This window comes from Heliangelus exortis, chromosome Z (genome assembly GCF_036169615.1).
Source record: "Heliangelus exortis chromosome Z, bHelExo1.hap1, whole genome shotgun sequence".
In the NCBI taxonomy this organism is placed as follows: Eukaryota; Metazoa; Chordata; class Aves; order Apodiformes; family Trochilidae; genus Heliangelus; species Heliangelus exortis.
The window spans coordinates 3,917,671-3,936,911 of NC_092454.1; the positions used below are offsets into that span (position 1 = coordinate 3,917,671).

At 40.0% G+C, this 19,241-nt stretch overlaps 1 protein-coding gene across 1 annotated transcript in view; it reads left to right on the plus strand.

Annotated features, from left to right (window-relative positions):
* Window positions 1-19,241, plus strand: part of EPG5 (ectopic P-granules 5 autophagy tethering factor) — a 64,032-nt gene that overhangs the window by 23,058 nt on the left and 21,733 nt on the right. Inside the window, exons 16-29 of the mRNA XM_071731401.1 lie at window positions 898-1,157; window positions 3,436-3,576; window positions 4,232-4,376; window positions 5,156-5,353; window positions 5,894-6,004; window positions 6,786-6,905; window positions 8,557-8,723; window positions 8,920-9,144; window positions 13,213-13,336; window positions 14,224-14,365; window positions 15,420-15,591; window positions 16,500-16,662; window positions 17,243-17,385; window positions 18,965-19,121. Of these exons, the coding sequence (XP_071587502.1) occupies window positions 898-1,157; window positions 3,436-3,576; window positions 4,232-4,376; window positions 5,156-5,353; window positions 5,894-6,004; window positions 6,786-6,905; window positions 8,557-8,723; window positions 8,920-9,144; window positions 13,213-13,336; window positions 14,224-14,365; window positions 15,420-15,591; window positions 16,500-16,662; window positions 17,243-17,385; window positions 18,965-19,121 (2,268 nt within the window). The remainder of the gene's footprint in view (window positions 1-897; window positions 1,158-3,435; window positions 3,577-4,231; window positions 4,377-5,155; window positions 5,354-5,893; window positions 6,005-6,785; window positions 6,906-8,556; window positions 8,724-8,919; window positions 9,145-13,212; window positions 13,337-14,223; window positions 14,366-15,419; window positions 15,592-16,499; window positions 16,663-17,242; window positions 17,386-18,964; window positions 19,122-19,241) is intronic.

Below are 19,241 nucleotides of genomic sequence, written 5' to 3' on the forward strand. Positions count from 1 at the left end.
CTTCTAGTCAGTCCAAGATGCTTTTATTTATTTATTCAGAGCTCTTGGCACTGAGCTATGCTTTAGCTTAGTATTTTGTGTACAGTGCTTTCTTTTCCCTTGTGCTTCTTCCTTCAGTCTGTTCTTCCCTCACTCTGAAAGTTCCTTTTTGTGTCTGCTCTCTTCTGACTTGCTTCTTTGCAGTAGTTCCATGTAAGTTGTTGTCTCGTGTCAGTTAGATGAGTTCACTTTGTAAGCCTATTTCTGCTTGGTTGCCACTTCCTTGAGCTTGTAACTGGAACTTGAGTGAAAATAACACAGGTTTTTTTACCCCCACTTGGACAGGATGAAATATCTGCATTGACTCCCACCTCTGCAGTTAACACTGGTCTGTCAAAGTGTGTACAATATCTTTGCCCAGAGAGTTTTAATTCCTTCTGATCTGGACTACATGAGAAGGAACATGTGTGCATGACAGACTCTGCTTGTCCATGTTATAGACCTCTTTCTAGGCTGAAATGTTTTAGGTACTTTTTTGGCATATATTTCTGTATATAAATTTTTGTTTTCCCTCTGCTAGTAGTCTTAGACATTACTCATGGTTGTGTGTGGTACTTTTTTTTTTTAAGTAATAAAAATAAAATTAAATCCAAGTCTAGTTTAGAAGGCTTCAGGCAAACAATTTAAGTTGGTGGCCTGGGCCAAAATGGAAATGGGGGAGTGGAAATCACAGCTGTTTGATTCAGATAAACTGAACTGGTGGTGCTACATGGTGTGTCTGACATAACTATTGTTGCTCTAATTTCATTGTGGGTTTGTGATAGAAGAAGAAACTCATCCAAGCTGACCCAAATCCGAGCCTAATGCCATGGGTGCTGTGGCTGTGCTCTCATTTTTGTTTCTGATGCTTTATTCCAGGTCTCCTACTTAGCCAGCATCGTTAGGTATGGAGAAACACCAGAAACCTCCTTTAATCAGTGGGCTTGGGGTCTGATTTTGAGGTTGAAGCTGCACAGGAATGACTGTGGCATGCAGCATGGCTGGCTTGCAGTCCCTGTGCCTGACAGCATCCTGGACGTGACAGAGTCAGTGACACTTCACCCCCTCCTGAAGGCTGTGAAGGCAGGCATCCCTCTGGGCTGTTACCTGGCTCTGGCAATGACCACACTGGGTCACAAGTAAGAGTTTTTTTGTGTTAACCTTGGGTGGGTGGGATGGCCTTGCTGGCTGACCACTCTACTTGGTGATGAACTGAGGGCTGTTACCCTCCTTACCCATTTTTGGAATAACACAGGCATTCTCGTGCAAGGGTCTGAACAGTTTTTCAGGGACTGCAGTTTCCCCACAGTGTGCTATTTTGTGTGTTTTCTGAAGAGTATTTTTTGCTTCATGTTAAGAGTCAAAAAAGTCATAAGTGGTATCCACACTGGGTCACAAGTAAGAGAATTTTTTTTGTGTTAAACTTGGTTGGGTGGGATGGCCTTGCTGGCTGAGCATTCTGCCTGGTGATGATCTGAGGGCTGTTACCCTCCTTACCCATTTTTGGAATAACACGAATTCTTGTGCAAGGGTCTGAACAGTTTTTCAGGGACTGCAGTTTCCCCACAGTGTGCTATTTTGTGTGTTTTCTGAAGAGTATTTTTTGCTTCATGTTAAGAGTCAAAATAGTCATAAGTGGTATTCACACTGGGTCACAAGTAAGAGAATTTTTTTTGTATTAACCTTGGTTGGGTGGGATGGCCTTGCTGGCTGAGCATTCCACCTGGTGATGAACTGAGGGCTGTTACCCTCCTTACCCATTTTTGGAATAACAAAGGAATTCTTGTGCAAAGGTTTTTCAGGGACTGCAGTTTCCTCAGAGTGTGCTATTTTGTGTGTTTTCTGAAGAATATTTTTTGCCTTCTTCATGCTAAGAGTCAGAGAAGTCATTCTAAGTGGTATCCACACTGGGTCACCAGGGAGAGAATTTTTTTTGTGTTAACCTTGGTTGGGTGGGATGGCCTTGCTGGCTGAGCATTCTGCCTGGTGATGAACTGAGGGCTGTTACCCTCCTTACCCATTTTTGGAATAACAAAGGAATTCTTGTGCAAGGGTTTTTCAGGGACTGCAGTTTCCCCACAGTGTGCTATTTTGTGTGTTTTCTGAAGAGTATTTTTTACCTTCATGCTAAGAGTCAAAATAGTCATTATAAGTGGTATTCACACTGAGGGGTTAGCATGATTGCTATGGGCAGCAATAGTTTTTAACCACACTGTGAAAGGTTGTTCTACAGATAATTTTTTTTTTAGCAGGGCTGCAGCAGTTCATTCAGAAAATAGGGAGGGGGGGAAAAAAAAACCTACTTATAGAAGTAATGATAAAGAGCTTTTTAATCTTGATACTGATCCTTCTGGTCTTGGCTGTGTTCCAGCAGTCTTTTTCAATGCTTTCATCTGGCTTGTAGGTAAGGTTTTTGCACATAATCAAGTGCACTATTTGATTGAAGTATAGAGCCAGGGACAGATTAATCAGTCTTTTGCAGATGTGTTTTCCCTGAATCTGGTGTTTCTTCAGTTTTAGTCTTTCTCATATTAAAATTTTTAAGTAACTAGTTTTATGCATATAATATAGCCAAGACAATTTCTCTTTAAAAAGTAAAGCATTCTTCTATGGTTCTGTTGTAGATACAAACATGCTTCTTGAAAGTTTTATGTGACTTCAAGCATGGAATGAAAAAGAAGGAACTCTTTACTTTTGAGTGGTGCTTTTTTCTTCCCAGACACTCTGCCCTTTCAAAGAACCATTTGATATGTCTTCTATATAAACAAAAAGCAGTGTATTGTATGCTGGTGACTTAATACAAAACATCTGGGATCATGAAAATTAAATATTCTATCTTTTCCTAAGTGTGACCTTCCTCAGTTAGCAGCACCATGTTGAGTGCGGTACCAAATAAGTTTCCACTAGTAAGTTTTTTGGACAGTAAGAGGAGCATTCATCTTAGCTGACTGACACTGTTTAAGTACCTACTGTAAGGAAACTCTCTGCATTCCATCTGTATGTAGGGAAGAAAGATGTCCAGAGCACCATCCATCCTGAGGAGACGTCAGGTATTATGAAACTTCCTCTGTAGGTTCTTCCTTCACCTACAAGGAGAGGGAGGCAGGTAGTGAGGTTAGATAAGGACCCTGAGCTTGAAGTTGCTTGAAACTCAATAAAGATCCCCATTTCCAGTTATATTTGGGAGCCAGGACACAAGCCCCCCTAGAAGTGCAGGAAATACTAAATCTGTCAGCAGTTGAATGACTCCTCCAGCTGAAGAAAAAACTCTGTAGATTTAGCTGTTTAGGATTTCAAAGGTGAAGTGTAAAGATACGAGTGTCTTTTCATCTCTTTTCACACCCTGTCTCCCTTTCTGCTGATAGTCAATGTGTGTTTGGTTTTTTTGTTTTGTTTTCTTTTTTTTTTTTTTGACAGCATTGTAAAGTTCTGTGCTGAAGGGATCCCTCTTTTGGGTGTGCTTGTCCAGTCAAGATACCTGAGAACAGTAGTCCACGTGCTGAATAAAATTTTACCCTTATTTTACTCTTGCCAGTACTATCTCCTGAAGAATGAACAGTAAGCATTACATGTTCTTTATATGTTTATTGATAATAAGCAATGAAAGTTAATCTTAACTGCTAAATTTACCTGGATTGGTTCTGGGTTTTGCATCTGCTGAGAATGTGACATGGGTGATGGGAAAGTAGATCTGGTTCATTTGCTGACTTACTTTCTGACATTGCTTGTGGTTGAAGTAGTTCTAGCAGGCTCCTGCTGACCCCACAGGTACAGTCAGCACCAATAACTGGTACTCTGCCTCTGAAATGGTCTTCAGAGAGCTGTATTGACAAGGAGCTGTTGTGTTGAGATGAGCCAGAAGGATAAGCAGGCAATGTTATTTAACTGTGGTGAATACTGGGAGTGTGTTTCTGGTAAATCAGTCCTTGGGTGCTTTTGGCTTGGGCCACCTGGTTCTCTCTCTGGTGTGGATCAAGAGTTGTATTCAGACCTGCTGAGCTGTCTTGTGTTAATCTGCTGTGAACTGCTTGTGCTGTGCCTATGATAGGGTTAAAATGGAGCAATAAAACCTGCAAGCATGGTTGTGGATCAAAATCCTTGCATATAGGTGTCAGTAATGCTGTTGAGCTGGTTTTGAATTTTCTAGAAGTAGCTTTTCTATGTATTGTGCTGTAGGATAAATTTTGGAATTAATTTAATTTGACATCCCTAGGTTTTTGTCTTATGTCCAACTGTTCCTTCAACTGGATAGTGGAGTTCCTCAAGGCATGACCCAGCAGGTTACCCAAAAAGTAACACAGCACTTGACAGGAGTTAACTATGGAGAAAATGTTAAGCTTCTCAGTAGTATGATACAGGTAAGATTTTTTTCTTTTTTTTTTTTTTTTTTTTAAGAAGAGGGGTTGGAGAGCTTTTTCTTTTAAAAACAAAACAAAACAAAGAACCCCAAAACTACAACAAAAAACAGGTAGGCTTATTTTGACTGACTTCTAGTGTTTAAAGTTAAAAAGGATACTGAATCTGGTAGTTATGCAGCCATGAGGTATCAACAGCATAACAGCAATAAAGGCATTCTAGACACCTTGAAAAGTGTTTTCTAATACCAGGTCAAAACTGCCTAAAAAGGGAATGTAAGATGCAGAGCTACTCTCTTGCTTATGTTAGTTGAGGAATGCAGCAGATATATGTTTGAAAACTTTTGACCATTGATTTATGGCTCTGCTATGAAAAAAATGTGCTTGTGTTAGAAAACTACTACTTTTTTCTGGAGAGAAGCCAAGAATCAAGGTCCACCAACACCAGAGAGGGGTAAAGGGAAACATAGAAGCTCTGGGAAGTCCTTTTGCAGGAGGAGCAGGCTACACTTCTGAAATAAGTGCCTTTTCTGCTGCAGGTCCTACTTAAAGCTTTTGCATCTGTTTTTGCTGGTTGCACAGGATATTCAGCTCTCCAGGCCCCACAGTCTCTTGGAAGTGGGCATTGACAAAGATATTTTTAGGTTAGCATGGGGAATCATTGTAAATTATTTGTTTTAAGGCTAGATCCTAAACCTCATGCAAGTTAAACAGTTCACCAGATTCTTCTCCTTCCATTGGAGCTTCAATCTCTTGAATAATTTTACACTTTAATTTGGCAGACTCACATTTTTCTTAGTGACCAGCCAAATGGAGTGGGACCAGCTGGAGTACTGGAATTCTGGGTTCAGGTCCTTACCAGCCAGCAGCTGTGGCACAGGGACCAGGCAACACTCACCTTGCTGGATGACTTGTGTAAAGCTGCTTTCCAGTACAGTCAAGAGGACTGTGTCCAAAAGCTGCTTTACCAGCAGCACAAGGTAAATGGGTATGGTGTAATGGTGTGGCTGTGGAGTAAATGGTTTGTTCTGTATGTTTCTCCTTCTAATTTCAGTGCACATGTGTTTTCCTGAAATGTTACAGCAGTCATGATGATGAATGATAATGGGGTTATGTTATCTGATTTGTTTTAGGTCTGATTTGTAAAGTAGGTCAAGATGAGTGAAATATACTTTAATAGTAACAAGAGTTAAACTCTTTGGAACACAGGTCTCATTCATGAGCTCTCAGTGTTCTAGTCAGTGCTCTTTGCATTTCAAATGTTTGATAATGAGGTTAGAACAAAAGTAGATCATCCTCTTCTGAAAAAACAGATGCTGTCACTCTTAATATTTTCAGTGGAAAAGAAATAAAGTACAAGCACACATTTCAGAGGTATCTGGGTTCAGCTAATGTTGGGAAGTAGCAACATGTGGCAGAAAGGGACATGGGTGAAGGGCAGAGTAACATACCTGTAGCTTGTGAATCATCTTGTTATGCTGCTTACAGAAAAACTTCAAATGTTTTCTGTTTCCATGCAGAATGCTTTGGGCTATCATTGTGACAAAGGTCTGCTGTCTTCACTTCTTAGCTGGATCATGGCAGGCAATGTGACACCTTCCTTTGTTGAGGGCAATGCCAATTCCTCTCAGGTGAGTGGTATTTTTGCATGAATAACCCTGGGATAAGCAGTACATAAGAGTTGAGGGTTTTTTTTCTTTTTTTTTTTTTTTTCATTTTTTTGCAGATTTTAATATGGTTTCCTCTTTTTTTTTTATCCCTGTGTTTGAGTTTTCTTATGACAAAATCATAATTTAGCCTGTGAGAATGCTGTGGGCTTAATTTTGCTAAAGGGAATGTGGACATTTTGCACAGGGGAAGGCTGTCTGTGTGTCCAACAATTTGTAATTGGATTTATTAGTAAAGATTTGGTTTTAATCTTTAGTTGTTCTCAGTATATTTAATGAAAGAAAATATGTAAAGCCTGACTATTCCCTTAGATCAGTTTGATTAAATACTTTGAATATCAGTTGCTTTCTCTCTGCTGAAGCAGTTGTCTTATTCAAGCAAGAAAAAAAAAATAAAAAGGGAAAAAAACAACCCTGCAGTATCCCTGCTGGAGATGTGTAGTGCAGGTGGAAGAGATGTTATTTTACAGGCTTGAGTAAGGTGTTTCCTCCAGAACTTTGGATAATTCTGTCAGTTTTCCCTCATTTTCCCCTTCTGTCTCAAGACTATACAGAAATCAGAGTGTTTTGAGTGTAGCTAAGAAGGAAACTGTGTCTCAGTTCTCTGGCTGGGATGTAATCCTGTTTTTGCAACTTTATAATGGGAGTCTGGCACAGACTTACTCTCTTAAAAAAGCAGCAAGCTTCCTGATCATGCTCCTGTCATTTTGCTAACAATGTTTTTGTGTTATTACTGTTCTTACAGGTTTGGTTTTCGTGGATGGTGTTAAATATGGAATCAATATTTGAAGAAGATTCACAGCTTCGCAGAGTTGTGGAGGCAGAGTTGGTTATTAATGCTGTAACTCCTGACCAAGCTTTGAAGGTGAGAGCACTGCTCACCCACTTTGATTAGACAGAGCTACTGGAGAAGAGTGTTCTCTTGTACCTTTTTATTATTGTTTTATTACTATTTATTATTTTACCTTGTGATTTTTGTCTGAAGTGTTTTTTCTTATCAGGATAAAGGCATAACTAGGCTTTATCTGGCTTTCCAGAGGAAAGCATACTTCAGGGAATTTTTCCTCAACATTTTGAGTTGAATTTTTAAAAAGTACCTTGCAGATACCTGTTTTTAGTATACTGTTATTTATAAAAAACTTGAGTCATTTGTCAGTGTTATTGCATGATTCTGAAGTCTCAATGCTTTATCTTCAGTTGATTTATTCTGTACCACTGAGATGGGGAATGCAGATACTCTTTCTTTATAGCTGAGAAAATGGGTCTGTTTCAAAGAGCATTTTTCAGATTATTAGAATTTTGTGGGAATCTGGGCTTTACTTTTCTCTGTATTATTTGAATTAATTTCCAAGATTTGCAGAACTCCTTGGGTCTCTCCATTAACAAGCCACTTAGATGTGCTTCAAGCCATGTTGCAGTATTTTCCAGATTCTTTGCCCAAATTGAGTTAGTGACTCTGGAATGAATCAGGTGGAAACTGAAGCTGTCCAGAAGTGTTTACACATCTTTCATCTCAGCACTTCCAGTGTGTTCTAATGAACAAAGCAGTCTAGAAGCTCTATGAAAATAGATTATTTTCTCTGTGCTTTATGAAGCTTTGTGAAAATAGATCTGGCTTTGACCTTGCTGGTCCATGCAAGCATCTTTCTGGATGGGAGATGTTTTTTGCTTGGCCTGCATCTCTTGATTTACCTGGAAAATGGTGAGATGAAATGTGGGGAGAAGGTGAAAAAGGTGCTGAGGGTTCCTGATGTCTGGTGTAGGGGATGAGGTAATGCCAGGTTCTGCACTGAGATGTGGAAACTCAGAAAAGCCTCCTGCTTCAGGCTGTCCCTGGGAGCTTGGTGTGTGACATTTTAATGATGCAGTGGCTCCATGGAGTCATATTCCACACTGCTAATATGGAGAGCTGCTACTCATATGTTGCATTGCCTTTGTGCTGCTTTTTGCAAAAATGTTAATGGTTTTTTTTCCCTTCCATTATTCCTTCTTCACATTAGTTTTACTTTAAGTAAAAGTTAAGTCTTGAAAACTTAGATTTTTCAGCAGGGCTGTATGAAAGGGAGTGTGGAAAAAGGTAGAAGTGGTAGCACGGTGTAGAATTCTGTGTCCTCAAGTGGCTTAAGACATATTTGTAGTGGTTGGGGCATCCTATGTGCATCACAGGATCTTATGGAGATCTTATGGAAGCCTAAACTGGGAACACTGTGAGGAAAGTCCAGTAATTTACTGTAATTAACCCTAATGACTCATATCTTGGCCTTCTGTCACACTATCCCCTTCATTCCTGGTACTTCTTTTGTGTTTGTGTTTTTTTTTTTAAAGTGTCAGAGGTGTAGCACAACCCAGCTAGGAGCTCGGTCACTCTTCCACCAAGACCTGTAGTAGATGTGTAAATCCATTTTTCTGCATGGTAATTGCTGCCTTCTCACCCTGTCAATCTCTGGGGTTAGGCTTTATTGCCTGTTACAGGACATGGCAATAAAGCACCTTCTGAAAAATCTTTCTTCTTGCAGAAAGCACAGACCCAGCTGAAGCTGCCCATCGTTCCTTCCCTTCAGAGGCTCATGATTTACCGCTGGGCTCACCAGGCCCTTGCCACCCCTGCTGATCACCCTCTCATGCCACTCATCTGGCAGAAATTCTTCCTCCTTTACCTTCAACGTCCAGGGCCACAGTATGGGTGAGTCTGATCAGAAGGGCTCTAGCAGATTAGCTGGTTAAGTCAAAGGAAATTAAGTGTCTCTCACTGAGACTGCACCTGGAAGCAGCGGGAACTGCTCTAAACAGTCAATTTATTTGCAGAGTTGCTGATTTGACACTTGCAACCAGACTTTGTTGTGCTTTTTTTTTTTTTTTTTTTTTTTGTTCATCTTTAGATTGCCTGTAGATGGCTGCATTGGAAGACGTTTTTTCCAGAGTGCAGCTCATGTTAACTTGCTGAGTGAAATGAAGCAGCGCTTAACAGAGGTAGCAGACTTCCACCATGCTGCCAGTAAAGCACTGAGGATGGACAGTCCTGGAGAGGGCAGTGACAAATCTCCAGAGACCTCGAGCCAGTCCCATTACCTGACTTCACCAGACTTGCATAAGGAACTTGTCAGGTAAAAAAAAAAAAAAAAAAAAAAGCAACCCAAACCTTCCCAGGTTAATCCTATTCAATATAACCACCTGAGCTGCTGCTAGAGAATAGTCTTAGCCCTGAAAGACATGACTGAGGGACCCTTGGCTGACCTAGGTGTATCCTGGGCACTAGTTATATACATCTTTGGAGTCAGATTTGTTCCTCTGTTGATAGAGCTTGTGTTTGAAGGGGATTTTTGCTACTAAAAATAAAATGTTGATAGAGTTGTTGTTATCCCCATAGTGGTGAAGCAATTGTTTAGAGGTACCTGTTACTGGTATGTACATCACTAGCTACAAATGTACAATATGTACTTTGTGTATACATATACCAAGGCCTAAATTAATGTTTGAGTAAATCACTTCACTGGGGAATTTACTGGGGACTTCAGCACGTGATTTAGTTAACGTAGTTTGCCCAGTAAGGGTACTGAAGTTGGGCTGTGACAAGTGTAATTCGTGCCAGCTGGAAAATGGCACCTCTGCAAAACCAAAACCTTAGCATAAGATCATCTTATGCTGGAGCAGGCTGAGGAGATGGGCATGGCCAGTCACTGGGGCTTGGCTGATGATCACAACTTGTGGATTCTCCCTTCTGTGTGTATCTGTAACTTTTAAGAGCTATTTATCTCTTGCACACTGAAGCTGTAGCTGAGCTGTTCAGAAGCCCATGGTTCTGTTACACAGACTTTTTGTCTGAGAAGCCCCCCCTTAAGAAATATTTGTAGTGTTAGGCTACTTGGATATTCCCAGAAACTAGTTAAAAGGATTACTTGGAAAGAATCTCTTGTTCAGGGGTCTTCAACAGGGATCTGAGCTTTCCTCCAGCAATCAATAGGTACTGTACAAGCAAACAAAGGAAATCATAAATCCTTTTTGGTCACTGTGATGGTTCAGCTCCATCCAGCAAGTGATCACCACACAACTGCTCACACACTTTGCCCCTGTCCCCTGGTGGGATGGGGAGGAGAATTGGATTGTGGTTGGGGGGGGGAAGTAAGTAAAACTCATGGGTTGAGTTAAGGATAGTTTAGTAGAACATATAGGAAGATGATGATGGTAATAATGCAATAAATACAAAAAAATAGTGCAGATCATCACCTGCTGACCCATGGCCAGCTAGTTCCCAAGCAGTGACTCTATGTTCCCACAGGTAAAATCACAGGGTAGCCCGTGGTGTGTGCCCCTGTGTATCCTCTCTGTTGAGCAGGACATTTCTCCTAATAGCTGAGACTGAGGTCCATTCAGGTGAGCAGTACTACCTATCCTCTTGGAGCTGCTGGGATTTCTGGAACAGTTTTTAAATATCTTTTTGAACTTCTGATCAATTTCTTGGACTTTATGGGCACAAAGTCCCAAGATACAGGCATGTAGGGTGGAAAAGAGATTATTCTTCCTGTTGTCAGGGTTGGCCAGACACTTTGTCCACCATCAGGAAAGATCATTTGTCTTTGTACAGGCCAGTACTGCCAATGAGCTGGCATTTGGCAGTGGTGTGTGCCATACAAATTTTTGCCAGATGAATTGTGTGTGGACTTCATCTGGATCTGTGGGATTATGTTGTTCAGGTCATAATTAATGACCTTCAGCACTGCTCATTCCTGCAGGTACTGGATACCTCTCTCCATGTTGTCCCACTTGCCTGGGTGACATAAAGCATCTTCCTTGAAAGGATACCTGCCCTGCATGCTTGACAGAAGTCACCTCCAGAGGCTGAGGGCTTGTTCTCCTTTTGAAATTCTGGTTATGGGGCATTGGAAGAGGTTCCCCAGATTAATTTGTGGATGTATTCATGGCCAGGTTGGATGGGGCTTGGAGCAGCCTGTTCTAGTGGAAGGTGTCCCTGACATGAGGATGTTGGAACTAGATGATCTTCAAGGTCCCTTCCAATCCAAACCATTCCATGATTTTTCCAGTCACTATCAATATGCCTTTCCCTAGACAGGGATACCACTGCTTGGCCTTTCTTCCCTTTCATTCCTGACAGCTAGCCCTGTTATCCCAGATTCAGAGCAGCCAGGTGATGATATGCTCATCTGGACAATAACTGAAATCTTTTTGCATATCCCACATCTCACTCAGGGATAGGAGGTGAGTGGTTACCTCTTGTTTAGCTGCACCACTCATTATGAGGGTCAGAGTATCCACAGGGCATATTGCTGGGATCTGAGTTCCCACAGTTCCCTCAGTGGGGTTTGATCTTAGTGGTATTTTAAAAGTGGGTTTTCAGCCCTAGACAAAACGTGAGCCAGTGTCAGGAGTCACAGCAATAGGAACATGCTGGTTGGAACATCCCAAGGATATTAAAAATTATCAAATGCTGTTTTAGTTGGCTTGGTGGAGAAGGGGAAGTTGTCTCCTCCGTAGGTTGGCTCCCAGAGGAGTCAAGGTAAAAACTGTAATTATCAGTGGTCTCCAGGAGATGGCACTCCAAGTGCGGAGATGATGGCAATGCTGAGTGTAGATAATGAAATAGCCTCACAGGTAGCCGTGGTCCAGAATCCAGAGCTGGTAGCCAGCACAGCAAGGACCAAGCAAAGTGTGACATGTTGCAGCTCTGAGAGCAGGTAAACCAGCATTGCGACCAGTGACTAATTAACAGAGGCAGTGAATACTTAGAACAATTTTTTTTTTTTTAACACGCTGATTACATCTTTTATCTGAAGCCTTTGAACCCCATGTTGGGTGCCAGAAAGAAAAAAAAAAAAAAGACTCGTGGTTTAACCTCAGCTGACTCACTGCTCACCTGTGGGATGGGGCAAAGAATTGGAAGGAAAAATAAAAAGGTAAAAGCTTACAGGTTGGGATAGGCAGTTTAATAGGACAAACAAGAAGTGAATATTAATAATAGAATATACAAAACAAGTGATGCACAGCACAGTTTTCCTTCCATCCTCTGACCATTTCCCAGGCCTTCCCAAGCAGTGCTCCTCCACCCCAGACAAATACCCCTGGTTTATGAATGTGATGTCATCTGACATGGAAAATCCTTCTGGTCAGTTTGGATCAGCTGTCCTGGCTCTGTCTCACCCCAGCTTCTTGTGCAACCCCTCATTGGCAGATGATGGGAAGTAAGGACATTTCAGGGTATAATTTAGTATAGAAATTGCTTAGGCACAACTGAAATATCTCCTTTGAAAAATAAGCCAGAGATGCTCAGTGGTTATAATTTGGTTGATATTTTCAGTCCTTCATTTCAATGGAGGTCCCCACTCCAACATAACACCAATTAAATCTTATGCTCAGGAAGGTTAAGACCACCTAAACAGGAGGGAAAATGTGGGCAGAGTTCATCAGAGCTGTCTCTTAGGACTTGACTGCTTCTCTCTTCACCAGTGACACTGGTACAGAAAATAGCAGTTTGCTGGAGATATTTAGTGTCACAGCCAAAAAATGTAATGGTGTTCTAGTTCCTTGTATTTAATCAGGAAAGTTTGGATGATGTGGTTATAAAAAGCATACCCCTCAGCACAGTCATGCCAACTGAAGGAAAGTCTGTTTATGTTAAAATACAGTGTTAGAAGAGGAGGAATGGGGAATAAACTAGTCAAGAACTTGAGTCTGGCAAGAAACTACAAGATGTCACTCAGGTGTGAGCTTTTAGAGCAGGCAGTCTAGAGAAGTCATGGGATGAGAAGCTGAACTTGCTGTACTCATTTTCCTTTATTGGTCTTTTAAGTGGGATTGTCAACAGGATTCCTTGACTTAAGAAATGTTTCCACTCCAGGGTCATGTTTGCTAATTTGTATATGCTTTTCTTTTCAAAATTTGTTCTGTTATGCTTTGTTACTGCCCTTCATGTTTTTCTGAATTACTTCTTTACACCGCTGGTCTTTGAACTGGCACTTAATAAACTACTCACAAAAACATCTACACGTTGGGCTCTGTCAGTAGTGTTATTGTAGTTATTTGTTACTGCAGTGTTATTTGTTGCCTCAGCACTAAACCTCAGAATGAGACTGCTGTGTAGTACCCCCTGTACAGGCAATTAAAGTTCACACTGATTTATTATTTCCTTTGTATTTTTTTTCTTGCTTTTGTCTTCTCAGGCTTTGTAACGTTTATATTCTGTGGTTGGAAGAAGAGAGTTTCCAGAAAGGAGACACATACATCCCTTCTTTACCAAAGCAGTATGATACACATAGACTTGCTAAAGTCATGCAGAATCAGCAGGTGAAGTGCTAACGACACTAGCAATCCCAATCCAAGATCCCAAATTCACTTTACTTGTTAAAGTGGGTCCTCTAAAGCAGTGAGAGACATAGTGTTGCTGGCTTTTAATATAGGTGTATGGCAGGCATGGTACCTTCACAGCTCAGACTTTTTTCATAAGGTGCTCTCCCAGACTGCTTTCCTTTATATTTGAGTGAGAGCTTGTGAGTAGATTTCTTGCATATCATAATGATAACGTGTGAACTCTGTACTGTTCTGTAATTCTTTTTATGCTCTAAGATAATTTTAGAGGATTATCGAAATTGGAATTTTAAATGACAAGATTGGATGCTGAAATCTGCTCTTGGTAGTCTGAAATATATCAGGTTCAAATGCAAATTTGTGAGTATGAAGTGTATTTTATTCTGTCCACTAAGCCTAGATGGTGAGTATATTAAAAAACCTGAGAGAGGAGATTTTGGAAGGCCATTTCCTCATGGCTGCTTTGTTTTTATTCCTCAGTCTATATGACTATTTGGAAGTGCAGTCTGCTGTAACCTGATTACATGCCATGATGTTTCGTGCTCTCTTGGTTTCTTCTGTGTTACTTTTTTAGGAACAGTGTTTTAATAATCTCTACCCTTACTTTTTAGAAATTATATGGTGTGTTCTTGTCATATTCTCTTAAGTGTCATGAATATTTTTCAGTGGCTTATCTGTATATGTGGCAAAAATTCTGAAACTTTTTTCTTCAATATAGATTTTTTTTAACCTAGTAATAATTTTCCTATGGTTTAAATTGCAGAGGCTTCTTTTACATACTAATTTAGTTTCCCTGTTGCTCAGGTTGATGCAGAATATGGTGCTGACTAGTGCAGGAATGATTATTTAATTCTTTTCTGCTTTAGGAGCTGTGGATGGAATATGTCAATATTGAACTCATACACCATGAGTTTCGGGAAGCTTTAAACATTTGGCTGCAGGCTCAGGTTGAATCCCATACAACCTGTGGTTCTGCAGGGCAAACAGATTTCACCAACCCTTTAACAGGTAAGAGATAAAAAGCTGATAGTGAGACTGGGCCAAAAATAATCATTAGCATGTTGAAGCCCTGCTTACTTTAGAAACATAATGTTCATACAGGTTGTTTTCTATGGGTGCCCTATTTTTCATGAAATTTTCAAGGGGAGTGAAATGCTCATGTGAGAGGCTACCATCCATCCATAGCAGGTCAGGTTGTATATAGGGCTTCAGGGATGAGCTTGTAAAAATGCTTCTGCACAGAACATCTTGATTTTTTTTTTTTTTTTTTTTCCTTTTTCTTTTTTTTCTTTCTTTTTTTTTTTCTTCTTTTTTTCCAAAGTTTAGATGGACACAGCTACATGTAAAGGCAAAAGCTGTTGTAACTAAAAAGAAAGATTGTCTCATGTTTTTTATCATTGTTCCTTATGCCTTTTCCTGGGATTCTGGAACAGTGAAAGGGTTGTTCTAGCACAGAAGGGATAGTCATGGTGGGTATATTAAGGTTATGGTGAAATTGGATTTCTCTTCTGGTGGATTTGATTGGATTAAAATAAGTCAGGGAACAGAAGGAAACCAAAATAGTTTCATAGGCAAGTTGGTACTTTTTGAGCAAAAGAACTTAATGGCAATCAGCAGGAGGATAGAGCTGACCTGAAGACAGGCTGTGCTTTGTGGAGAACTTGGAGCAGACAAGAGAAAAGATGAATTGTAGGAAAAAGAGATGAATTTGTCTTGGCAGACTGCATCTGGGAGCCTCTGTCAGGTGAGGAGAATAATTGGGGTAGGAATTGGAAAGGTAGAAGGTAGAGATAGCAGGAGGAAAAAAAGGAAAGAACGAGGCCTTAGATCTTAATGTTATGTGGTAGAGCTGGTAATGAAAATCAGCTGTGTGAAATGCAGTTTGTAAAAAAAATATATATATAAGAAGGTTTCTTCACTTTTTTTTTTTTTCAAAAAGGGAAGGAGTCCTGAGAAATACTTGTCTGCTGTTAAAAGTGTTTCATTCAAACATACAGTGTGTTTGTTCCATTCCTCCTAATCTTTTGATATTGATGGAATTTGCTTCTGCTTTCTTTTCTAGCCAAAGAGAGGATAATGAATAATTTGAAGAAGTTTGATACTCCCAAGCCCCCTCTTCCCATCCAGACGATGAAAGCTCCTGTGCCAGTTATTTCCTCTGACAGTCTCGTGAGTCACGGGGAAGCGATTCGGCTCATGCGTGTGGACCTTAACATCTTGCAGCAACATGCCAAGTAAGACCTTGCTGTTTTCCCTCTGCCTCCCCAGCATGTCTAGCAGTGTCTTCAGGTGTCTTTCAGTGTCTTTTACAGCAGCCTCATTGGTGGTGTTTGCACAAGACTGACTGTGCTTCACTTCTGCTGCTTGTTCCTTTTTTTTTTTTTTTCTTGGCTATAATGTTCTACTCCTTTAACCAAGATAAGACTACCCAAGTCTTACCTAATCACTGAGATTACATCAGATGACATCTAAATTCTCATTTGGCATACTTTTTAAAACACAGCCTTCCTTTAGCCTAGATTTGTTGACAGTAAGTTAACCCTTTTGCACTAATGTAGTAGCTGTAAGGTGAGCACTAGAACCCCCATGAGAGAAATATGATTTGTGGGAGTGTTAGCTTTGTGAGTGAACTTTTTTAAGTGTTCCTTCTTAAGAGAATCCAGATGAATTATTTTCAAACACAATTGTTGAATCTATTGCTGTTCTCACCTAGTGTAATAATATAATAGTATTATAAACCAAAGCAGAACTTGATAAACCCAAGAGAGGATGTGTCTAAACAATTCCAGCAGCAGTTTTAGGTCAGCTTTTTCTCTTGACTGAAACTCACAGTTGAGGTTTTTTTGTCTGAAGACAACTGCATTTCCTGGAGAGGGTGATCTATTTTATTTCCTTCCAGGTTGTCATATAGAATAATTTAAAAGGACTCATATAGTCTTTAGTTGTTTTGTTTTTATGAATGTATTTCTTTATTACTTGGAAGTATTGATGCAGTTTCATTTAATGCCATTTTGTGTTTTCTAGGAAAGTGTCTTTTTGTACAGCACATTAAATTGAATCTCATCTCTTGCTTGTAGTAACTAAATTCTTAGTGTTACTCTTTTCAATAAAGATCTCAGTAATTTTCTTAAATGCTTTTCAGAACTGCAGCCCTCTGGGAATGTCAGCATGTTGCTCTTCATAGTGAAATACTTGACAAAATACCAAAGCTCTTTGTCAATAGGGAAGAGCAGATCACCCTTCGTGTGGAGTGCCGGGGAACTTCAAATAAATGCTGCCAGGGAGCAGCTCTTCTAACAATCCAGGTTAGAGATGTGGCATTACTTCTTTCCTGGGGCTGTTGGACATGGATAATGAAAGTGAAATAACTCAGTGGTAAAAGAATGGTAGCAGTTGACCAAATAAATACTTACACACTTCATAGTTAACTGAAGTATCTGGTATGCAATGCTCAAAACAGGTGATGCAGATCAACAGCTGAATAATAAATGCTGCATAAAGTTGATTTTGCTTAAACCATCCAAGCTAAACTGCTTCCCAATGTCTGAATGTGGAAATATGCCCATGATACAAAGCATGAGAGTGTTCACAGAAATACTTCTGTGTTGCTTGGTGTATGAATTTATTGATCCCCTCTTAAGTTCCACTCCTTGTAGATTAAAAGGTCTTGCATAAAAGACATGAATTATTGTGTATATATTAAATAGGAGCACAACCAAGGACGTGTGATTGGGCATCATGTACTAAATCTGATCAAAGCTCTTGGACTAAAACCATCTGTATTTAGAGTTCTCTTACTGGGCTCTGCTCCATTTTTAAAAATAGGTGCAACATCTAAGTTCTAGCAGAAAATACTGTCCTGAAATGACTAAATTTGTCATTTAGTTTGAAGGGAAACACAGAAATGAATCAGTGAGCCAGCAGCTTCGTGCTTTACGTAAAGAAGTGAGACAACTGCAGGCAGAAGCTCTGAAGCCACCTTCTTCATGTGTTGTGGAAGCAGCAGTCCATGTGGAGAATTTTATAACGTAGGTTGTTCAGACATTGATATGTTATGTATTCCTTTTTAAAATGTGAAACCTGTTTGTGTTTTGTTTTGTTTTTTTTTTTCTCTTAATGCTTATCAGCTTGGGTCGTCAACAGAGCTGGGGTCCTGAGACCTGTATTTTTGTCATACAAAATCCTAAAGAAATTACTCTGTTTTTAAAAAGGTTATTCAGCCACAGCAGGGCACACAGTGTTGTCTTCTACGTCAGTTTATTGTACCATATATTAGAATATCCCTTCTAACCCAACAAAAGCACCTCAAGTGATGACAGGGATTCTATTTTAAAATATCAAAAGTAGCAAACTTGTGCCACAAGTTTTTGCCATAGGCTAAATTACATGCATGTTTTTAATACATCTCTCTAGTTTTTTTCCTGTTGCTGTGCATGACATAGTCCTTTAATAGACACTTAAGAGTTGGAGTAACTTTTCAATATGAGAAATAAAATGGGAAGAGTGGTGTGGGTTAGTTCAAGGGCCTCTTCCTCTTGAAGACTTTTTTAGAGTTCATCCCAGAGGTCCATTTTTGCAATACCTTTGTTAATCTTTTAGATCTGGGATTCTTTTAGTGTATTTAGGTTCCTAGTTAGGTTAGCATACTCACTGAACAAGTAAAAATATTTGGTTTCCATTTCTACATGTTCATTTTTTATTGTTAATCTGAAAAATTCTGTGGAGCAGCTAGTTTTTGGGGTTTACAACTGTGGAATTGCATGTGCAGTTCAGGTGTTTAATTCAGACTCGGTGAAGATGGGATTTTGAGCTCAATGAAAGATTCACTTGGCAATACACAAGAAAAGAGTGTTCCTGTTTAAATTCTTTTGTTGCTGAGCCTGTTAAGTAAAATAAGAAATTTTATTGCAGTGCAAATGTAGTTGGGATAGCTTAAGAACACAATGAACACATGATTTGAGAGGCAAATAATCTGTTGTAACTATGCTGTGAAAAAGTCTTCTGGCGATCATGTTGACTCTGATTATGCAGACTTTCTAAGGTTTGGAGGTACCCATTTCAGGCAGAAAAATTACTTGAGCTAAACCTGGAACTCTTCAACCTGGATATGAGAAGGCTCAGAGGGATCTCATTCTTGTGTAGAAATACTTGAAGGGAGAGTGCAAAGGTGCAGCCAGGCTCCTTACAAGGGTGCCCAGTCACAGGGCAGCAGGCAGTGGGCACAGACTGAAACACAGGAGATTCCCTCTGAGCATCAGGAAACTTTTTTCTTTTAATGAGAAGCATGACACAGGCTGCCCAGAGAAGTTGTGCAGTCTCCCTCCTTGGGGATACTCAGATGCCATCTGACATAGTCCTGTTCACTTAGCTGTAGCTGTAGGTGGTTCTGCTTGAGCAGCGTGGTTGGTCCAGGTGTTCTTCAGAGGTTCCTCTCAACCATACTGTGATTTGGTGTACCCATGCTTTGCTTGTCCTGCAACCCAGAAATATCCATCTTATATATATTTGTATATTTCCAATGATACATTCTTCATTGACACAGATTATTTTCCATATGTAAATTTAATCTGCCTCTTTTTTTTTTTTTTTCCTTCTTTTTTTTCCTAGGGCATTAGTAAATATGTACAAGGTGCAGCCTATGCCTGCCATTAAGCAAGTTGGAACTAGTTTGTTTTTCACATTAGTGGAATATGTGTGTGATGAAACTCAACGCAATCCTCCAACAAGACTGTTCTTCACATCCTGCATTGAGATTCTAGGCCAAGTGAGTGCATTCCCTGTTTTTGGGTACCTGATCTTGTGCTTATTCCAACAGCATGCTGATAACTGGGGTCTGAAACATTCAGAAGCCTGAAAATTAACTTTTAACTTCTATCCTATTTTC